At 37.8% G+C, this 19,179-nt stretch overlaps 2 protein-coding genes across 2 annotated transcripts; one reads left to right on the forward strand and one right to left on the reverse strand.

The window, feature by feature from the left end:
- Positions 1–3,112: 3,112 nt before the first annotated feature.
- RB195_021133 (uncharacterized protein) lies at positions 3,113–3,430 on the forward strand (the record flags this gene model as incomplete). The annotated part of the gene is made up of 1 exon (XM_064207722.1): positions 3,113–3,430. The coding sequence occupies one exon, from the start codon at positions 3,113–3,115 to the stop codon at positions 3,428–3,430; it is 318 nt and encodes a 105-aa protein (XP_064063603.1).
- Positions 3,431–15,591: 12,161 nt separating this feature from the next.
- Positions 15,592–17,844, reverse strand: RB195_021134 (uncharacterized protein; the record flags this gene model as incomplete). Its single annotated transcript, XM_013449456.2, has 8 exons — positions 15,592–15,739; positions 16,214–16,384; positions 16,807–16,883; positions 17,055–17,204; positions 17,285–17,357; positions 17,446–17,523; positions 17,581–17,670; positions 17,732–17,844. 8 exons carry the CDS (start codon positions 17,842–17,844, stop codon positions 15,592–15,594), a joined length of 900 nt encoding a protein of 299 aa, XP_013304910.2.
- Between the last annotated feature and the right edge of the window lie 1,335 nt (positions 17,845–19,179).

Genomic DNA, 19,179 nt, shown 5'->3' on the forward strand with positions numbered 1-19,179 from the left:
TAATCAAGTTGTGATTCTATCAAACACCAAAACAAAAAGAAAATTCTCAAGATAGCACAGATGCTCAATGATATCCACACATTTGAAACGTAAAAATAGAAACAATGATGATCATTTCCTACACAGCAAACCCCCACAGCGAGAACCCGACGTTGTGACGTAACTCAGCTCTCGATCCAGTAGCTAGCATATCTTCGCTACACAGCTGGTTATGTCTGATCGGCGGCTGGTGTTTACTCAGCGCTATTTCGCTATATCCGAGCCCATCATCATCATCGATCCGGCAACGATCATCTGATTTAACGCGACGCGAATAAGATGCATACAACGTTTTTCGCTCTAACTTTATATGATGAGTATAATCTCGGAATTCATTCAAAAAATCCATGCTGGTATATGTGACGTGATATTACATCTGGCTATCGCTGAGTAAATAAAGAATGAAGGACGTTTTCGAGTGTTTCGAGCATGGGACTTTGCTCTCGCCCCCGAGTGCCCAGTCAGTAGCCGTTGTTGCAGGCTTTTTGACGAAGTAGAGCCAGCCAAGTGGCCTGTGGACCGTGCCGCCATCCTAGGTGGTCCGCCCGACCACCGACATCCCAACACATGCAGAGAGGAGAGCGGAAGGTGCAGACAAAACTGGCCTGCGCCCCACTACGCAAACATTCACATAGCTTAGCAGTGTGCCTGTGCTGTGTGTTATTTTGATCGATTATAGCGAATCATTATTATCCGCCTCATAATAAGCAGTGGCCATGATATGTGTCAATTTCTGTCTGCGTGCCAACTTCAGAATGAGGGCGACGGCAGCATTCGCCTCCTCAGGCTAGTTGTTCGATGCCGGCGATGATGATTAGAATGAGCGCGGCAGGAAACAAAGAAGCTGATAGAAGTTCTAGGCGGATGGCTGAGATATTCAGAGAAGGCTGATTTCGCAGACAATGAACCTCTTCACTTGTCCCGTTGTCCTGAATCAGCAGAGTGGGCAAGGAAGTGAAGCACACGTAAACGCAGACGAAAAGCTTCGGAAAAAGATGGTTGATTGCAATCTTTGTTGTCTTTGTTGGGACGGTCAGAGGGCTTGATGGAACTTTTACTAACAAAAATCCTTGCTGCACTGTTTATTTCTTCTTTGGTGTCACAATACCCTCATTTCCCTCTGTTAAAATCTCTCCCACAAAGTTTGTAGTCCCCTCAGCAGATGATACTAAATTATGTTAGATTCAACTTCAGTTATTTTAAACGACCCTTTTTTTCTTTGACCTCCAAAGAACTACTTTATTGACAAGTTAAATAGCTGAGTGAGAATTTTTAAGACAATCCAGTTTTATTTTCACTAGATGAGCCGCATCAAAAGCTATAGGAGCAGAAGTTGAGGGGACGATGACATCAATGAATGCAACAACGATATATGCTAAAACATAATGGGATTGTGTTCACATTCGGATTTATGGAATTTCAAAGAAGCGGAAAAGGAGAAGGAGACAGAAGAGGAAAAACGTTCCATTGCGAAAGTAATAGGCACTTTGGACCCATCACCTTGAATTTCGAGCGAGGCTCCTTCATTTTTGGAAAAAAGGAAATGTAGTGGTTAGGAAAACAGAACTGAAATATATCCGGAAAAGTAGGCATAAAAACAAAATATGGTTAGCTCCCTAATTTCTTCAATATTCACCAATATTTGTATCAATCCTGAAAAGTGGTGAAAGTTTGGAAATGAAAATTATTACGGAAAACGTCCGTAGGACCATCTCGTACGACTCTTAAAAGGACATCTATCTATATACCTTGCCTAAAGCCTCTTATGTAATTCTGGATTCGCTCTCATGCACGGTAACCTGCGTCAAATTTTCTGTGTTTGAGTTTAGAAATCTTGCACAAGAGAATCATAGATCTCATCAATTTTTGCCGGGGTGAGACTGTCACGGGGTGCATAGTAGACTCTACGGTATACAGGATGAAGATTTGAAATTAGGGAATAAGAAGAAAGAGTTGTTTTCTAGACTAGAGCACATTTTTTAAGGGAACCAAAGTTGTCTCATCTCACTACCATCCCACACCGTACACTCCCTTTCATACCATACAAGAGGGACTACAGTATTGTGAAGACGATGCTAAATGAATGCGCATTGTGACAGCAGCAAACGCTTGTTGGAGGGTCGAACGAACGCAATGACTGGTTATTGGCGGTGGGAGGAACTAGCTCTATCATCAATTGTGTGATACAGATGTTGCATGAGCAACATACAGCGGCGATATGTGTGTTATGCTGAGATTTTGTGGAAGTTTCCGTGAGAGAAGTGAAGGAGAGATGCGGCGTACATCGTACTCTATCTGCACGCTTCCCACCTGCAAGCCGTCCCGACTAGCTAACATCATTCCCCCCCCCCCCCCCAAACATGTCAACCTCCCCCTTCCAACATTCACTGATCCTCCATCGAAGTGACGGGTAGCTGAAAACAACATTGGCGATCGTCCAAAAACGCGATATGTAATGAGTGTAATAAGGAAATCATAAATAATGCGGTTTTATTGATCCCGTCGCGCTAAACTGATGTTGAAAAGTTGCCGTACAAGGTCAACAACGGCCGCTTGCGGCTTTAATTAGGTGCTAAATTAATCCAGTCATATATCGTCTGTAATCGGAATCAGAAGGCGACGGAAGAATCGAATTTACGAAGACTTATCTACGTTCTATAGCTCAATACTCGATCATCTTGCTGCCAAATGACCGAGAATTTTTAAATAGAAAATAATCGGACTTCTCATAGCTAAGTAAAGCATAAATTTGCGTCAAATCGTTTTTCTTCCGCAGCAGATTTGAACGTCTCACAGGAAGAAAATCTCTTAGAAAGCTTTAGCGCCCTTGACACGCAATGTTGGAATAAGGGCTGTGAGCACAATCAAAAACTAGCATAGATCCGATGGCCAACCACAGCAGTCGAGGGAAACGGACACCATTCGGCGAAAATTTTGGGCGTCCAGGCGGATATTTCTGAATGCGCGGATTGATTGCGCATATGGAATAAAGCGTAGCTAATTTGCGGTATTCAGTGAACGGGAAGGAGGCGTGAACGCTCCGAGACAAAGGCGTCCGGATTGGCGCACGACAATGTCGTCGGAGTCGCGCGACGAGGATCCACCCCCATTAGCCACAAAAGCATCGGCATCATGTGCTAACGCCATTGTCGCACAAATAACTGTACATTCGCAAGAATTGCAGCGAGACGGAGAAACGGTAGCGCAATGGATGCCGAGAGATTCAAGAACTTACCGGCTTTTAACGCATGGACACGAAGTGCGAGGATTGCGTGTACTTAGATATGGCGGTGAAGCAGAAAATAGGCTAAAGGTTCCGCCAAAGATAAAACTAATAGATATGTGGCTAAAAGAAAGTGGGCACATGTTTCGGGCACTTGGCAGGAAATGAGCTTAATTACGCTGCAATCGTATAACTTTTCTTAGTGACTACAATTTAGATCCTTGATTGCAAAGTCATAGAACATTCAGAATATGCATTTCTTTTCCTTTCGTCACCATTGATGGAGTTTATTAGAGTTACTCAGTTATCGCAGTGCTTTCATATTTTCTTCTAAATTTCAAAATTGAATTAAAAAACCCTATATTCTCTAGAAAGATACAAAGATGTCAGACCGCCAGAAATACGCTAGAAAACTACTTGAAAATCTTGTAGGGCCTATGATTAAGGAAAGTTTGCCTCGCACTCTGAAATGAGTTAACAAGAAATGGTGAAATCAAGAAAATAGTAAGAAATTCAGACGATGCCTGTCTTGCCAGGCCTGACCACCTATTTCGGAGCATCAGAGTCGGCAGTTCAGTAAAAATTTAAGGACGTAGCTCCCGTGCAAAAAAGCCGTGAACAGATGTGGGTGAACGAAGTATGAGCTGGACACACACACACACACAACGGCTGCGCCGATGCTGCTGCGGTACTTCTGGCGAGCAGATATGAGTATCTACGGCCCACCACACGGTGAACGTTGACAACTGGCGCAACAGCTGTCAAACAGCGGCCAGAACAGAGACGACAAGGATTGACGAAAAACGATCACCTCGACGAATGCTCCTGCCGGAGTGCGTGTATTGTTGTAGGCCGTACGAGTACGGAGATGATTTTTTGAAAAATAATAAGGGAAACAGGAAAGGTCAGTGACACCTATGACATTGAACTCTGTCAAAAACGGAAGCGCGCGGCACGTTGCAGATGCTGGCGACCGAGAGGAGCTTGAGGGAACAACTTTAGACATATGTGAGGTGGACGTTTCTGAATAGACTGCGCTCCTGCTCCATTGTTACGAGTCACAATGTCCGATTGTTTCCAACTACTTCACATCAATTATTTGTCGGGCTTTTGCCTGAACACGTCTTTCAGTGGACGCTTGTTTGCATGCGCACTTACAGATTGCCAATTTGAAGTGAATGAAAAACAAACAGGGGAATAGTGGTAGAATTAAATGTGAAAACCATTAATAGGTTCGGCTTAATCTGTAGCTGGACAGATGTGACGTCGAAAGCCACTCTTTTCAAACAAAGTGCGTACCACATGCATATGAAAGCACTGTTGACTTTCACGATGCTTCCGGACATGAGCCATACCCAGTTGAAATACGATCGATGAGATGAAGAGTAAATGTTGCAGTGTTACGGGAAAAAACATTGGGTAATAAATCCGGAAACAAAAGAACGAACAGCTCCTAGGCTTCGATCAATATGGCTCAGCCAAGCTGAGCCAATATTTAGCCTTTGCCTAGTGACGTAACACATGAGAATAGGTTCCGTATCCTATTTTCTACACGTATATCCTTGCTACAGCTATTAGAGGAAAAAATTATTAATCTTAATGGAGAACGGGACGTAATATGAATTGAATTGTTACGTTATATCCACGTCAGAATTTAAAATAAAGCTTTTTTGCAGTCTTTTCCACTTTATTATGTACTGTGGAGAAGAAATTTAGCGTTGATGTTTTTATTTAATTCATTTGGCTTTTTGTGCATAAAATCGAAGAATCAGCTCCAAAACCTTTTTCTCAGACAAAGAAAAAACCTTGAATGACAAAGAAAATGCTTCCTTCTCAACTACACAAGAAGGCAACACTTAAAAAATTCAGCAGTAACCAACAGAACTCTGAAAAAACAAGAACGCAGAAAAATGGGGTGTTCATGTTTAAAAAAAGGACTTGGGCGTGCTTACAACTGTTAAATAATTTCCAAGATTTTTCATCTTTTTTAGATCTGTTCGCATGTAATTTAATAGATGAAACTATGTAAAACAAATATCGATACACTTGTGTCAGAAGTGTTAGAAATTGTTACACCGTCAGACACTTTCCTAATTGGGGTAAATAAGCTTAAAAAATACATTTAACAAGAGATTTTTTAACCTTTTTGAAGACCATTCATTACTTTCGGAAATAATTTAAGAGCAGTTGCAATGGATTCTAAGTCGTATACTCTTGAGAGGTATCTTTGTAAATGTTCCGTTGAGGCAATAAGCCTAACAAGGTTAATTAAAATGAAGGCTGCAAATGTGATTAATTAGGAAAGAAATCTGATATAGTACATTGCAACATGGTTGGATGATTTTCTTTGAATTATTTCCGCATTTTTTACAGTTTAGTTTCCCAGCACTAATGAAAAGTATTCAAAATGTTTTTCAAGATAATAATGCTAAAAAAATAGTGCCTAGTTTATGCATTGTTGCATCACAATGAAACTGCATTTTATGAAGGAAAATTGATCTAATAGTAACAAAAAATAATAAAAATGATAACAGTAATATAAACATTCGCATATTGCATATAAATATAAGTAAAGTTACATTATTTAATCAAATAAAATTACATTGGTAAACGATAATCCAGATATAAATAAGAGTTTGCTAGAACATTTTAATGGGCTGTTCGGCAGCGAATAGCGAAGCAAATGTTTATTCCTAAAATCAACAGAAAGTTAAAAGTTGAAGCCAGGGAAGGTCAGAAGGCTTCGAAATGCCGGAGTCTGTGACGGCAATGGGCAGAAAGGATTAGGACATTGAGTGACTGGCGGCTTTGGCTCGTAAAGCCCGAGAAAATTTTGGAGTGAAGCGGCAGTGATCCAGGGGTATTAAAAAGCACGCAGCTATTTGAACAATGATGGAAATTCTTGCTCAAAGTGTCTATAGTCCCATGGCGACCTTCAAGATGTAATAATCATGCGAAAAATAGCCGAATAGGGAATATAGATGTTTCTTTATCCGGAGAAATAGTTAGATATACTACTCACCATTTTTCTGGGACGAAATCAGCTATCAGGTCTCCCGAATTTTTCTGAAGGCACGCAATTCGGAGTAGTTTTTCAGCGTTTCAACAAGTTTCGAGAACTTTTTCCCAGCGAATAAATAATTAACCAGTGCAAAGTGCTACACTCAGAACTGAACGCATTTAAAAACTTTAGTTTTTACGGTTGTTCCAGAACTACGTGCGTGTTTATGGTTATGAACATAAACGGGCGGTGTGACTACTACAACAAAATAGCTGTTGCGCCAATGAATATATGCATACCGAAAATCAATAGCTATTTGAAGCACAGTTGTAATGTTACATCTGGTTACGAGCCGATTGCACTCTATGAGGCCGATAGACATAGCAGAGCAGGAACCGTATGAAGATATATTTCTTGATGAAGACACTTTGACTTTTGATGCGGACCCCGTTTCAAGTGTTAAGAGAGCAAATAATACACACCTGGAAGAAAGAAAAAAATCTACAGGATCAACAGAAAGTATTGAAGATTGTACCTGAAGTCACAACCCATCTACACAAATAACAGAAGAGAATTTCTTCAAAGATAATAAAAAATGCAAGCAAATCAAGCGCTGGAACCGTGATGTTCTCGGATGCTCACATACTTCTGAACGTTCGTCTGAATATCTACCTACTGATGTTTCATCGAAAGTTAACCCACAGATCTCAAAGTATAAACGATTACGTAATGTTATTTTATAGAAAAACTCGTGAGCAAGTTAAAATTCGTGTTAGAGGAGTTTTCCGGAAAAAGGAATTGTTGTGTGACGAAGATCACCAAAAAAAAAGTCTTCAGCAACTTTACAAATGATAACCTCAAGATTTTATTGTCAGATATTTTCTAGAAGGTCTTGGAGTCTCACGGAAGCTCGAACATGTGTGTCTGGTCTCCACTAAAGTATTTCTATTTTCGGATAACTAGACAGCTTTAGAGCTGGTCCTCAAAAAAGAGTTGGATTTTGGCTGATGTTATTCCAGTCGCAATTTCTACGAAATCCAGACGTCCCGGCTAACCCCAAGACCTTTTAGCAGCATCTGAATAGTAAATACTACACTTCTTCGCACAACTATTGACGTTTAAGAAGCGCTTGTATATTGTAAGGCAAAAGGATAATCTTTCTTGTCAATGGCCATCAATAACATTCCAGTAACCAGTATTTTAGTGTCATTATTTTTTGAACAAGTTCTCGGTTACTTTAGCTAGAAAAAAAATGTCCGGCATTGAAATATGTTCAAAAACTTTGGCAGAAATAAAGTCTCAGGAGTACTTTGATGGACACAAATTGCAGGAAAATCGGTCTTTCTAAGAAAACGAAAGCCGATTATTCCTTTCAAGCGTTCGACTGCTTTTCAACTGTTTCCGGATCTTTTAAACTAGCGAAAGTAAAGTCACACATTAAGAAGCTGGAATAATATTTTGACAAACATCTCGGCGAAAACGATTCACCTCTCAAAGTGAATGACAACGATAACATTGGCCCTCATGTTCACAAATAATCAGAAAAAAATTAGGTAGGTTCTAGGATTATTTGTTGCTTTTCATTCCCTATGCACGTCTGTGCGTTCTATTATTCAATTTTGCAACGATATGTCGAGGAGAAACAACCAAAACCTGAAGAGAAAAAAACGACTATCTGGAATTTTCCCATGGTATTCAAATTTGAGAGCTGTTCAGCTGCTTGGAGGTTCAACTAAAAATAAAAGGATTTTGCTTGTTTGGATGGTTGAAACGTCAGAATTAGGATAGGTAAACATAAATGCATAATCCAGACAATTTAAAAATCAGAGTACTGAGCAGATGTGAGCGCCTCAGCAGCAATTGGTTTTGCATTTTATTTCCTAATTCACAGGGTGAATTTTCAAAAATGGTCATTGGAACGAACATCTTTCCTCTTTTTATGAGAGTGTGTAAAAAGATTAGAAGAAAATTGTGCAAAATTCAATGGGTACGTAGTGATGATTCTAACCAGCATATTCTAACCAATTTTCATGATGTCCACAACCCGACAACTATCGTCGTTGACAGCACAACAGATCTCATGCAAAAATGTAAAAATGTATGAAAAACTTCGACGAGCGTAGAATTGTTCAGATCATTTTTTCTTTCTCTAGGTTCCCTTTGTTTTGTCATTTATCAAGAATATGTTCCGTCAAAGTATCAAGGTGTAATGAAAATTTGGATGACCTTAAGCAAACAATACATCTTGCAGTTGCAGTTTTCATGCCTTACATCTGCTTTTCTTTCTGCTTCTGCAAATAGAAGATAGGCTGCTGTTCCTATATCAGCGACAATTCTAGAAATCGATAAGGGTCCAACAAGAAAAAATCGAATAGAAATTAACGAGATTAAATGTCAATATCTCCCCCAAGAAAAGTTTCAAGCATTAACAGACAGACACGACATTACTTTGTAATAATGTGTAGAAAGTTAATTAACCAAAAAAAGTAACGGTTCATCCACATTTTCAAATTCCAGTGAGACATAGCTATACGTGAATAATAGGAGACCACACATAGATGAATAAATGCATCAGGAAAGAGTCGCATATTCTAAAGGGTTTTTCAGAGAACTCACATTAACTCATTACTTACAACATACTGTTGTAAGTAACATGTCTGGATAATATCGGGAATGACGCAAAAAAAGGATCCTGTGGCAAAAAACCACTAGGTTAATTTTTAACCTGAGAAGTGAATGTGAGGCTAACGAGAAGAAATCAAAAAAATTGCATTGAAACTATCTTAGAAAAAAAACAGCAGACGGAGTAAGCTGGATGAGATTGAAGAAACGGAAATCTCGAATTTCGAACAAACTTGCTTAGTGCTGTTGTTTCGTAGTTCTTTGAAGTGACATTCGTCGAAAAAGAAAAAATAAAGCACAACAGTATTCGAGAATATTTTAATGGGAACAAATGGCAGTGAACAGGGTTATTTCTATGTCTTGCTGCAGCGAATTAATTGGATTTATATGATCTGGGACCTTGATTATTCAGATATCTTCAGCAGAAAATTCTTCATTATTGCATTTCCTAGAAGTCTTCTGTTCCTTCTAAACCCTTCACATCCAGGGATTGGCTTCTCTTGATTGTGTTGGACGGTTGACTACAATGCCTTATGTCTTACATCAATCTAGATTATCCCAAGTGTGCAAAAGCGTTTCCGGAAGCTGTAAGCGAACGTTTAGCGTCTTATAGACTTCTAGGAACTGGATTAAAATGATAGTTTTTTTTTTACTTTTACTTGGTGATGCTCTAGGAAATCTTCTACCGCCTGATATTAACTGCTCCATCTGGTTGTCTATAAAACTGAAACTTACCGCTATTGTGAATTTTTCCGTCGCCACCGCAGGGTTTTCTCACTTGCTGTTTTCGTAAACACAAAGCATTTATAAAAACACTCGATTTTGATCTCTTACTCCTACTTCCTCTTATTGTTGCTTACGAACAGTTCAAAATAGAGCTACGGAGCTAAACAAAAAAAGAACGCACACTCGCTAAATACCTACTGGGCTGTTCAATTCAGTCCGCACCTGAAGCTAACGAATACCTAGTCAGGCGCGTATGTCATCTATCCCGATTTATCGAAATGCTGGAATGAGTTCAAGCAAGCTGGTAATTTTCGGTCATTTTTCTATAAACTAAATCTCTTTATTTTTTCATTCTTTAATTTTTTCTTTACTTCTCTTTTCTTCTTTTCATTACTAGCTTTCGAGAATATCCATCTTGTAATTCTAAAAATGAAGTTCTCAAAAAATTCGAGACCTGCTGGCATACGTCTTCGCTTTTTTAGACTGTTTTTTTTTTCAAAATCAAGTTAAAATTGGAATATTAAAGAGACATTTTTGTCAATGCCGGAGAGCGGCAGGAGACCAGATCGAGTTCGAAAGGTGACTATAACAGGACGTATGAGTATTATATAAATGGTTCACGATGCTGCTTTTTTTTCCTGGGATCTCAATTTTCGTTCACGACCGGATGAAGCAAGAATTTCTGGAAAGTAGAACTTCTGCTGGAGATTCTTGGAGGAAGTAAATGGAAGTGTCACAGTGCAAGTACTTCTCAAAAGTCGTTCAAATCCAATATCCTTCAAGTGTTCAAGTATTAAATTTTAAAGTGATATTCGGGAATTTGGCCATACTAATAGCGAAAATTTTTGAATAACTCGATTGAGCTATTCGATGATGGTAGTAGAGGTAACAATGGAATATATAAATCTCCTCTTCTAATTATTTTGTCTAATTCAAATTACAGCTTGTATAAGAATCGTCTGCTTAAAATGTCAAAAAAAAAAGTTAGAAAAAAGACAAAAAAAAAGAAAACTATTAGACTCAGTTACGTAAGGTGAGGTTTCTGAATTTTTCCTATTGAATCCGTTTGAAAACTAACCTAAATATATACAAAAAAAATCACTTAAGAGCTCGTAAAGCATTTTGGAATTATACAGTGATGTCTGAAAAATTGTTAGATTCACCTGGATACAATATTATGGGAACTAGTGCCGAAAACGTGAGGAATATTATTAAATTTATTTTTATTAAATAACAAAAAAGAATGAAATAAAAATAAGTGACAAAATAACAAAAAAATGGATGTAAATGGTATTAAACAAATATTATATTTGTTAAAAAGAAATATGGATAAAAGGAAAGGCGAACACGAATTTGATGTTTAAAATTGAAAACTAGTTAAAATTTCATTGTCAACTGAAATTTTACGCATGTAAGCATGCTTTGACAATTATATAAGTGCACAAAATGATACAATCGTCACCGAGTAATGCTAAAAATGAATAGGAGAGGCGGAGCTGAATTGATAGAGACGCAGAAACATATTTGCGTGCTCTACAATTCTGCGGACCACCAATTTCGAAGACCACCCTCAATTATGGCGTGCTCATCATTATTTATCACTTCAACCAGAATCATGTTATCCATAATCGTAGTCTATATTCATTTAAAGCTACTGTATGTAAAAATAGAGTTGCCTGTTCCACTTGAGCAGCAAAAAGTGACTCGTAAACTAGTGGTTCTATAATTACTTTGAAAGAAAAATTATAACAGTTGTGACAAAAATGTAAAGATTTATCAGAGAGCTTCGAAAATAGAACAAAAATAGTACTTGCAGTGACTGTTTGAAAAAAGATAGTGGTAAAAGTTTTGCTTTTACATTGAAGTTCTGAGAAAACTTTGAGATAGTTTCAAGTAAGTTTTTCGGTGACTTTTCAGAATTTTTACGGAGTTTTCAAGGATATATATTTTTGCGGAATTTCTGGACCCCTTATTCAGTGTTATGTGCAAAAATTCGTGCTCTAAACAGTGGAAGCGTATAAATTCAATATATCGCAGTTTTGAAAAAGATAAAAACTTACTCGAGGCATATACTGAAACTTTTTTTTTTTGGTTAGCAACAGCTATTATTAGAGTGACGTAATGAAGGCATCGGACCCGAAATAATTCGAACACGGAAACTCGAACCCGAAATTATGCAGAATCTTGGGAAGATAGAGGGTTCAGCAGGAAAAGCGCAACTCACGAATAATAAGAATAGAAGCGTAAATCGAGAATAACGAGGTTTCAGAATTGAAACTAAAACGTGATTGATTCTGTGGCAACAAAATTTGGAAAAGAAGCAAAGATCAATTTTGATGATGGGCAATAAAATTAAAGATGTTTTTGCACCCGAAACGGCATCGAAGGGTGATTTATCCTCCCCATGAGAACCGCGTCCTCATAACTACTATTTTGGCCAGATTTAGAACGAAAAAAAGATAGATTTTTTGATCAAGACTTTTGTGCGTGGTATTTCTAGTGAGACTACTCCTAGTGTCATGAAATATATTGACTTGAGGACTTGCTCCTGTAACCGTCCTCTCATGCTTCTGCGTCAGAACCAAATCCCTCTCTTTCAGACCCATTCACCTCATCAGCTGTGTTTATTCGCGAAAATACATCAGAAGCAAAAAAATGAAGGGCTTAAAGAGAACCCTAATATATATCCTTTTGTAGAGGTTCAACCAGGATTTTTCTTAATGTGTTGGTTACGTTGCTATCCGTGAAAATATCGAGATGGGAAATTTGGTTTCTCCTGACACTTTTGGAAAAAGGCTAAATTTTGTGGAAATTGCCAAAATTATAGAATGGGAAGTGGATTACAACCAACCTTAATTTCTCTGGATGTATTGCTCTTAACTTGCTACAAATTTATCACGGTGACAATGCTGAACTTTTTCATTAACGTAGAAACAATAACATTTCATGCACGTAAACATCTTCCAAATAATACTAGAGTGTCCGAAATGGGGGAAATTTTCTCGAATTTTGTCCTTACTCGCTGATTATGAGCATATGAATGAATGCAGATGATTCTTAAAACTTACCTTTCTCACTTCTTTTTCCAGTTATTTTGTCGAACGTCCTTGTATTATTTGGCTTGAGTTGCACCACAAAATAAGCACTATTTTTAATTAATTGAATAGCGATTAGTGGCCAAGCGCATTAATTTAATCCAAAGGAGATTAATTTAAATGAATTTATAGGACTACTAATTCTTCTTGGCTTATGGAACAATTGTAAGGAATACTTTTCTTCAAATCAAAGCTATAGATTACTATGATTGGGATATTTTTTGAAGTTTTTATGTAGTTGCAAATCTGTGAGTTATCCTCTGCATAGCTCTGATTTAGTGCGAATTTTTAACACTTATATTTTAATTTAAACATTATAATCGACATTTTTGTTCAACATTTCTTAATTAACTTTTTTATTCTAAACGACTATTCAATTACATTTCTTTTTATGCACAATGTGTGCGACATGTAATACAGTGGGAGTGTTTCAATGCGATAAGCCCCGTTTTTGTATCGCTTTTTGTGAACTCGCAGACGTCAATGAAGGTGCAATGTGTGATTGTACTATAATATTGTATGTAGCAATATAAAATGTGGCATTTGCACTAAATGTTATTATCCAGAATGTCAACGCTTATACGTTAATATCTTTTTTTTTGTAGAAGAACTTTTCGAGGGGTACTCAACAGTAAGAAACTTGGGATACTATGCAGATCGGTGAGGAACAAGCTCGATACAAAAATTAGGGTTCTCTTAGCGAATTTTCCCTATATATAGGCTAAATGCAGCTATCATATTAAAAAAAAATCCATAGAAAAAGCATGGAGCGCAACAACAACAGAATGATGTGAAAAGATGAAGCATAGGCGTAATTTATTACAATAAATCCGAGTTGAGCATTAAAGAAATAAATTAAAATGGACTTGTTCGTCTTGCCGCAGATAGCGCTGTCATTGTAAACTGCGGCGAAGTTGGTGACGAGTAAAATTCCCCGGAGACGTGGAATCCATTTTCATCCTAAGAATCAGTTTGGTGTTCACCGTTCTAGAAACAACGACTCTGCATTCGCACAACCCTTTCAAAAAATTTACAGTTTCATAAATAAATATGTTAGTTTTCTATGGGTACTGAGACGAAATCTAGTGTCTTCACATATGATTGGATGAAAAAAAAATTTTGAAATGTGTGATCCAAGAAAAGGACTTCAAGTAAGCTTACAGAACACCGAAACATTTCCATTTTAGATTATGGATATCATCACTGAACAATATTGCTTTTTTGAGGCGGGCAGCCTACTAAAAATTCACTCAAGAAATATGCCATATTTGAATTTTCTGCCCTTTGAATAGATCTCTGGAATTCGGGATTTGATGTGTTTGAAGCTCTCCCATTCAACATGTACAGGATAATAAGTGAATTTGTCATCTCGGAACTTACGCAGTTTTCACAAAAACCTATTTCCTATGTGTTACGTAGCACCTAATTCGGAATCGCATCTACCATTATCCCTTCGTTGGGGAGCTGCTGTTGAGGAACCTAAGCAGATTACATCATTTCTAGGTTTTTTCTGCTCGTATCCGGGTGTTCAACCTTTTTTTCACAGATTTCCACTCAACAGTTTCCTTCACAAATCTTTTATTGATGAAAATTACGAATTCTTCAAAAGTAACGTCATACAGAGCTGAACAGTTTCTTTTGTCTTCTCTTTTGTGAACAAGAAAGGCTTTAAAGGATAAAGTTTCTGTTCCAATTACTTGCGGTGGCTAGCCGATGTGTCAAGTCAGTGCTTTTATCCTCTCAGACAAGTCTGGTACCAATTTATAGACCCCGGAGGGCTGAAAGGCTTGGTGAGCACTGGGGCGGATTCGAACCTCCGATCAACCAGGAAGCGGAACCTCTAACCGATACACCACACCCGCCTCACAGAAAGGCTTTAACAAGCAATTATGAAGGGTTCACGTTTCACGGCAAAATTTTCATCAAATATAAATTTTTGCAATTATTCGCACCATTTTTAATGATTGAATGATTGTGGTCTTTAAAAAATAGCTAATGTATGTCAGCAGTAGCGAGTTGTTTAAATTTATTAGGACATATATGGTTATTTCTTAATTACTCAAACATTTTTTTGATCAAAATGTCACTATGACTTTCTCAGTTTGATGGTACGAACGATACGTGCATTTTCGTGCAGAGTTCAGGATGACCCTCGCATTAGAGATTTTGTTGAGCAATAAATTTGATGAATTCACTTCTGGAACGGAATGATGAAGGAAAAGCAAAGAAATCTGGAATTCTCCACTTCCTCCACATCTATCCACAATCCACATGTTGTGATTTAAATTAACTGCATAACAGATAACTGTGGTTGACCAGTGGAGCATTTTATCCTTTTCGGTAACGTGACAAGAGTTTTCCGGAGAAAAGGAAAAGAGAAGTTTGCACGACAACATTTCATTTGTTCAGCACAAATAACAACAAACATATTTCCATTAAACGTAAACATTCACACATCTACACTGACTAAGAAACACAACAACAATTATTTGCACCTTCTATAGTACTTGCATACCTGGAGTACCTGTTACTCACCTCTTTTTCAAACAGTCCAAAAAAAAAGGTAACTCTAAGATTTCGAACAAAAGTATAGAACCATTTCAAAGGGTTCTGTAATAACAGTTCACAAGTCCAGCAATATGAGGACTAGAATATGACGATTGAGAGATGCTCACGACATAGTGGAGCATTTTTCTTTTTTTTTCTCTTTTTCTTCATAAATCCGTAACTTAAATTTGTTCACTCACATAGTGCACAGTCTTATTTAAACGACATAGAGATTTCATGATCCAAATTATTTTTAAGAAAAACTCAGAAAATCACTGTTCAAACTGGTCCACACATGGAAAGTAAGCTTTAAGAGATGATTTAGCGATATTCCGTAATTATCGCTCCAAAATTGTCCATTCTTGAAATATCATCACCACCGGTCGGTCGTTTTCCTTCCAATGGGTCCATTGAGATGAATTGTAGGTGGCGTCCAGTACAGATCGATTTGATCGAGAGACAGTCTTGAACGGTGTTATACCTACCCTGAAAATGAGAGGTTAAAAGTGTTATGAATAAAATTTAAATTTGGTTTAATTTAATTTCAGATGGGTGGTTGTGATTCGTTAGTTTCGTCTTTGTAAAGCACTCACTCAAAAACTGTCCCAGCATCCAGAATTACAGGGCTTTTCCTTTTTTTCTGGAATCTGTCGATATCCAGCAAACGAAGGTAATTAAGATCGTTTATGGCTGGATAAAGAGCAAAGCAGTAACAAAAAATTTCAATTTTCAAAACTTCAAAATAGTGTCGAGAATTTTGAATAAGTCATTCAAGGGAGGAATAGGTAGCAAGTGATTCTATCTCTGCATTGGGAGGACCTTGAAATTTTTCGAATAATTAGGTATTTTTTAGTGGTAAACATGTAGCACGCCATCATATCTTCCAAACACCTTTTTCTCTGACTCCAGAAGGAAAATTTCACGAAAGAACATAACAGAACTGTGGAAATCCTTACAAACCTCACGCATCTTTCAATAAGTTTTGATTCAACTGCACTTCCAATCCCCTTGCGACGATGTTCGGGGAATACGAACTGATTGTTGAAGAATCCAGCTGGATCCACCATTTCGAATGCAATAGGAGCACCGTTATGGCGTACACAAATCGACGGCAAACGAACCAACTTTGCTCTAAATTTGTATGGATTTTAAAGGACCATTAGTCAAGTTAAAGTGAAGAGAAATTCGTTTCATGAAGACTTTCACTTTCTGTCTCTGTCCAAGGGTTGCACATCTAACTTATTGCCTAGGAAGACTGCCCTCTAGCTGTCCGTTTAGATCTCACCATACAAAAAGAAAGAAGTTGTCTTGTTTGAGAAATTGCTGTACGAAGTTGGCTCTTTCACGCATTCGTTTTTCTTTTTCGGCATGACTTTTTATTTCTGAAGTTTTTTTTCTGGATTTTCAAATTGACATCACTCCTTTCGTCTGGCCAAAACCTCACTTTTTGTTTCTTCTCCCTTATATCCGTGGAAATTTTCAATAACTTAGGGAACCGTAGAAATTTTTTAGAGATCTGCTAATATTTAAAAGATATTGGTAGCAAAAATTACATTGTCTGCTCCAAATCTCCTTCTCCAGCGTGTTGCCATGTGTTGTTGATCAGCTCTCCCTCAGTTAATGGGTCCACCTGAAATTAGCAGCACAATGGAAAGGCGTTCTTTATTAGCTGAAACCTTCATTACATTCTCTACTACCTAGTATTATTTGAAAATCGCATTATTTCTTTATTTTAAAGGGAATTTAACGTATCTTTCGTCATCCCTCATTAACTATTCTATTCAATAGAGCAAGTAAACACTTCGTCGAAGTAGTAGCCGTCTGGTAGCGTTGATTCAGTGATGTTGTTGTTGAGAGCAAGTCGACACTGTTTCTCGCCCATGTAGAATAGCTCCAAATTGAGATTATTCTCTTTAAGATCGCAAACGACGTTCCTCATCAGACAGGTGTACTAAACAAAATTCGAAGTGCTAACAAGAAAGTAAAAGAAAAAAATCCATATTATCCTCCCGAAAAAAACATTTAACTTACAGATTTGACGAGCTCTTCTTTGCCAATCACCAGATGCGCTCGATTACTGTCCAGTGCACCAAACGCTCGTACTCTGAAAATATCATTTTTCCGTTCTCAGGATATTAATCAAATTTTCGACTTTAATTTTAAATTTTCAATTTGAATTCGCAAGAAATCACCTGAATTCCCTGACGCAATCATAGAATTCCCTCCGTTCTAATGTAGTTCCGGCTGTCTGAGCAAGCATACAATATGGCCTGGAAATTATCCCATTTTTTAAAGCCCAGTCATCTCCAAATTTAATAATTACATACTTTATGTGTTCATTATCCTTTATCATGAACCAATACTTTCGTGGTCCTCTTGCTGGATACACAAAAACCCGGATAGGAGATTCGGGGAAGCTGAAGCACCTAGTTAGCTACATTATAGGAATAGTTCTTTTCGACCCTAGTCAAATTTCACCTGTCATCCAGATATCCACGAATTGAGAATGGAAAATATATAGTGTTAATGTCGTTGTTCGTCTCAATGATAGCTCTTTCGAGACACTCTCGTGAGGTCAGCTGAGCCAACATTCTGGAAAACAAGATACGTAGTGGAATGTTTTTCAGGAAAGAAATGTTGAAATCCGGAAGTCTACCGTAACCAAAGTCAAACAAAGCGCAAGAATTACGCGTTCCAGAAGAGGCCGAGGCTAATGAAAAGTCAGTGTTTTCATAGTTGGCCGTGAGATTATACACATAGCTTTCTGGGATTAAAACATGCCTTTGGCGAAGTTCACAGAGATCACGAGTGAAATATGAAGCCGGATAATATGGGCCTGCTAGTAACGTCACTTTCTCAGAAGAGAATGTTATCGTTGCGTAGGATTGTTTTGGAAACTCCAGGTCCGAAAGGAGTTGTTTATCATCAGGAGACATTTGTGGAACAAAGATGGCTTCCTGTCAGAGACTAGCACAGTATTATTTCTTCTGATCTTCTCAGCCTATGGTTTGAAGCGCAGAAAAAAAGAGTTCCTTCACGATTTCAGGGAACAAAACACAATCTGGGGAGCGTGATTACTTTAGTTTCGCTGCAAAAAGAAAGCTTCGTCGCTGCAATAATTTTGAGATCAATGCGTATCTGAAGGGAAAATAGAGAGCGAGAGCGTTTTTATTTGCGTTTCGGGATACGTTCAAGTCCGAAGAGACCCATTTAAGGTCTGTTTGATTGGACTCATAGAGAGTTAAACACTCTTCCAACCAAATATTGTAATTTTTGGCACGGATCCAACTAGATGCGGTACCTATTCTCCTGATATTTTCTCATTCTCAATCTATCAGTAAATAAATGGTGTGGGTTTTCTTTCTATATGCTATTTACCTGAAAATTTTTAATTTTTAAGATAATTAGCATATCGAATTTTAACTTTAAACAGCTTATTTATTCATGATGCTTTCATACGTTTTTTGGAAGACCCTCAATTGTCGCAGATTTCGACCTTCCACAATCTGGAAGATCTAACTCTATCTTAATCTCGACAGAAAGTAAAACTTTGCTAATTGAAATATTTCATCACTGCTTGCACTTCGGTTTCTTCCGTTTTTGGAAAATAAAACAATTTGGGGACTTTTTCGAAAACACGCAGGCTGAAAACAATTCAAGGAAGCTCTCTCTCGGGAGGAGGGTAATGATGCTGATAAAATAATTCAGGATATTTTAGATATTTTAGAGTGGAATAGCTAAAATGGCACAAGGAGCATTTTCGTTAACGGTTTCATGTCTTCTAGTAGGGATTGAAAAACTCTCGTTTCATCTTTCTTGTTGCAGAGAAGTTGAAAAAGGAACAAGCCACACTAAAGGGAACTTGAGGATTCAAGGTCTCAATTTCTTCTGCCCTTAATGAAAAGAAGGAAATATGACCCGGAAAA

This window comes from Necator americanus, chromosome X, assembly GCF_031761385.1.
Source record: "Necator americanus strain Aroian chromosome X, whole genome shotgun sequence".
Classification (NCBI taxonomy): Eukaryota; Metazoa; Nematoda; class Chromadorea; order Rhabditida; family Ancylostomatidae; genus Necator; species Necator americanus.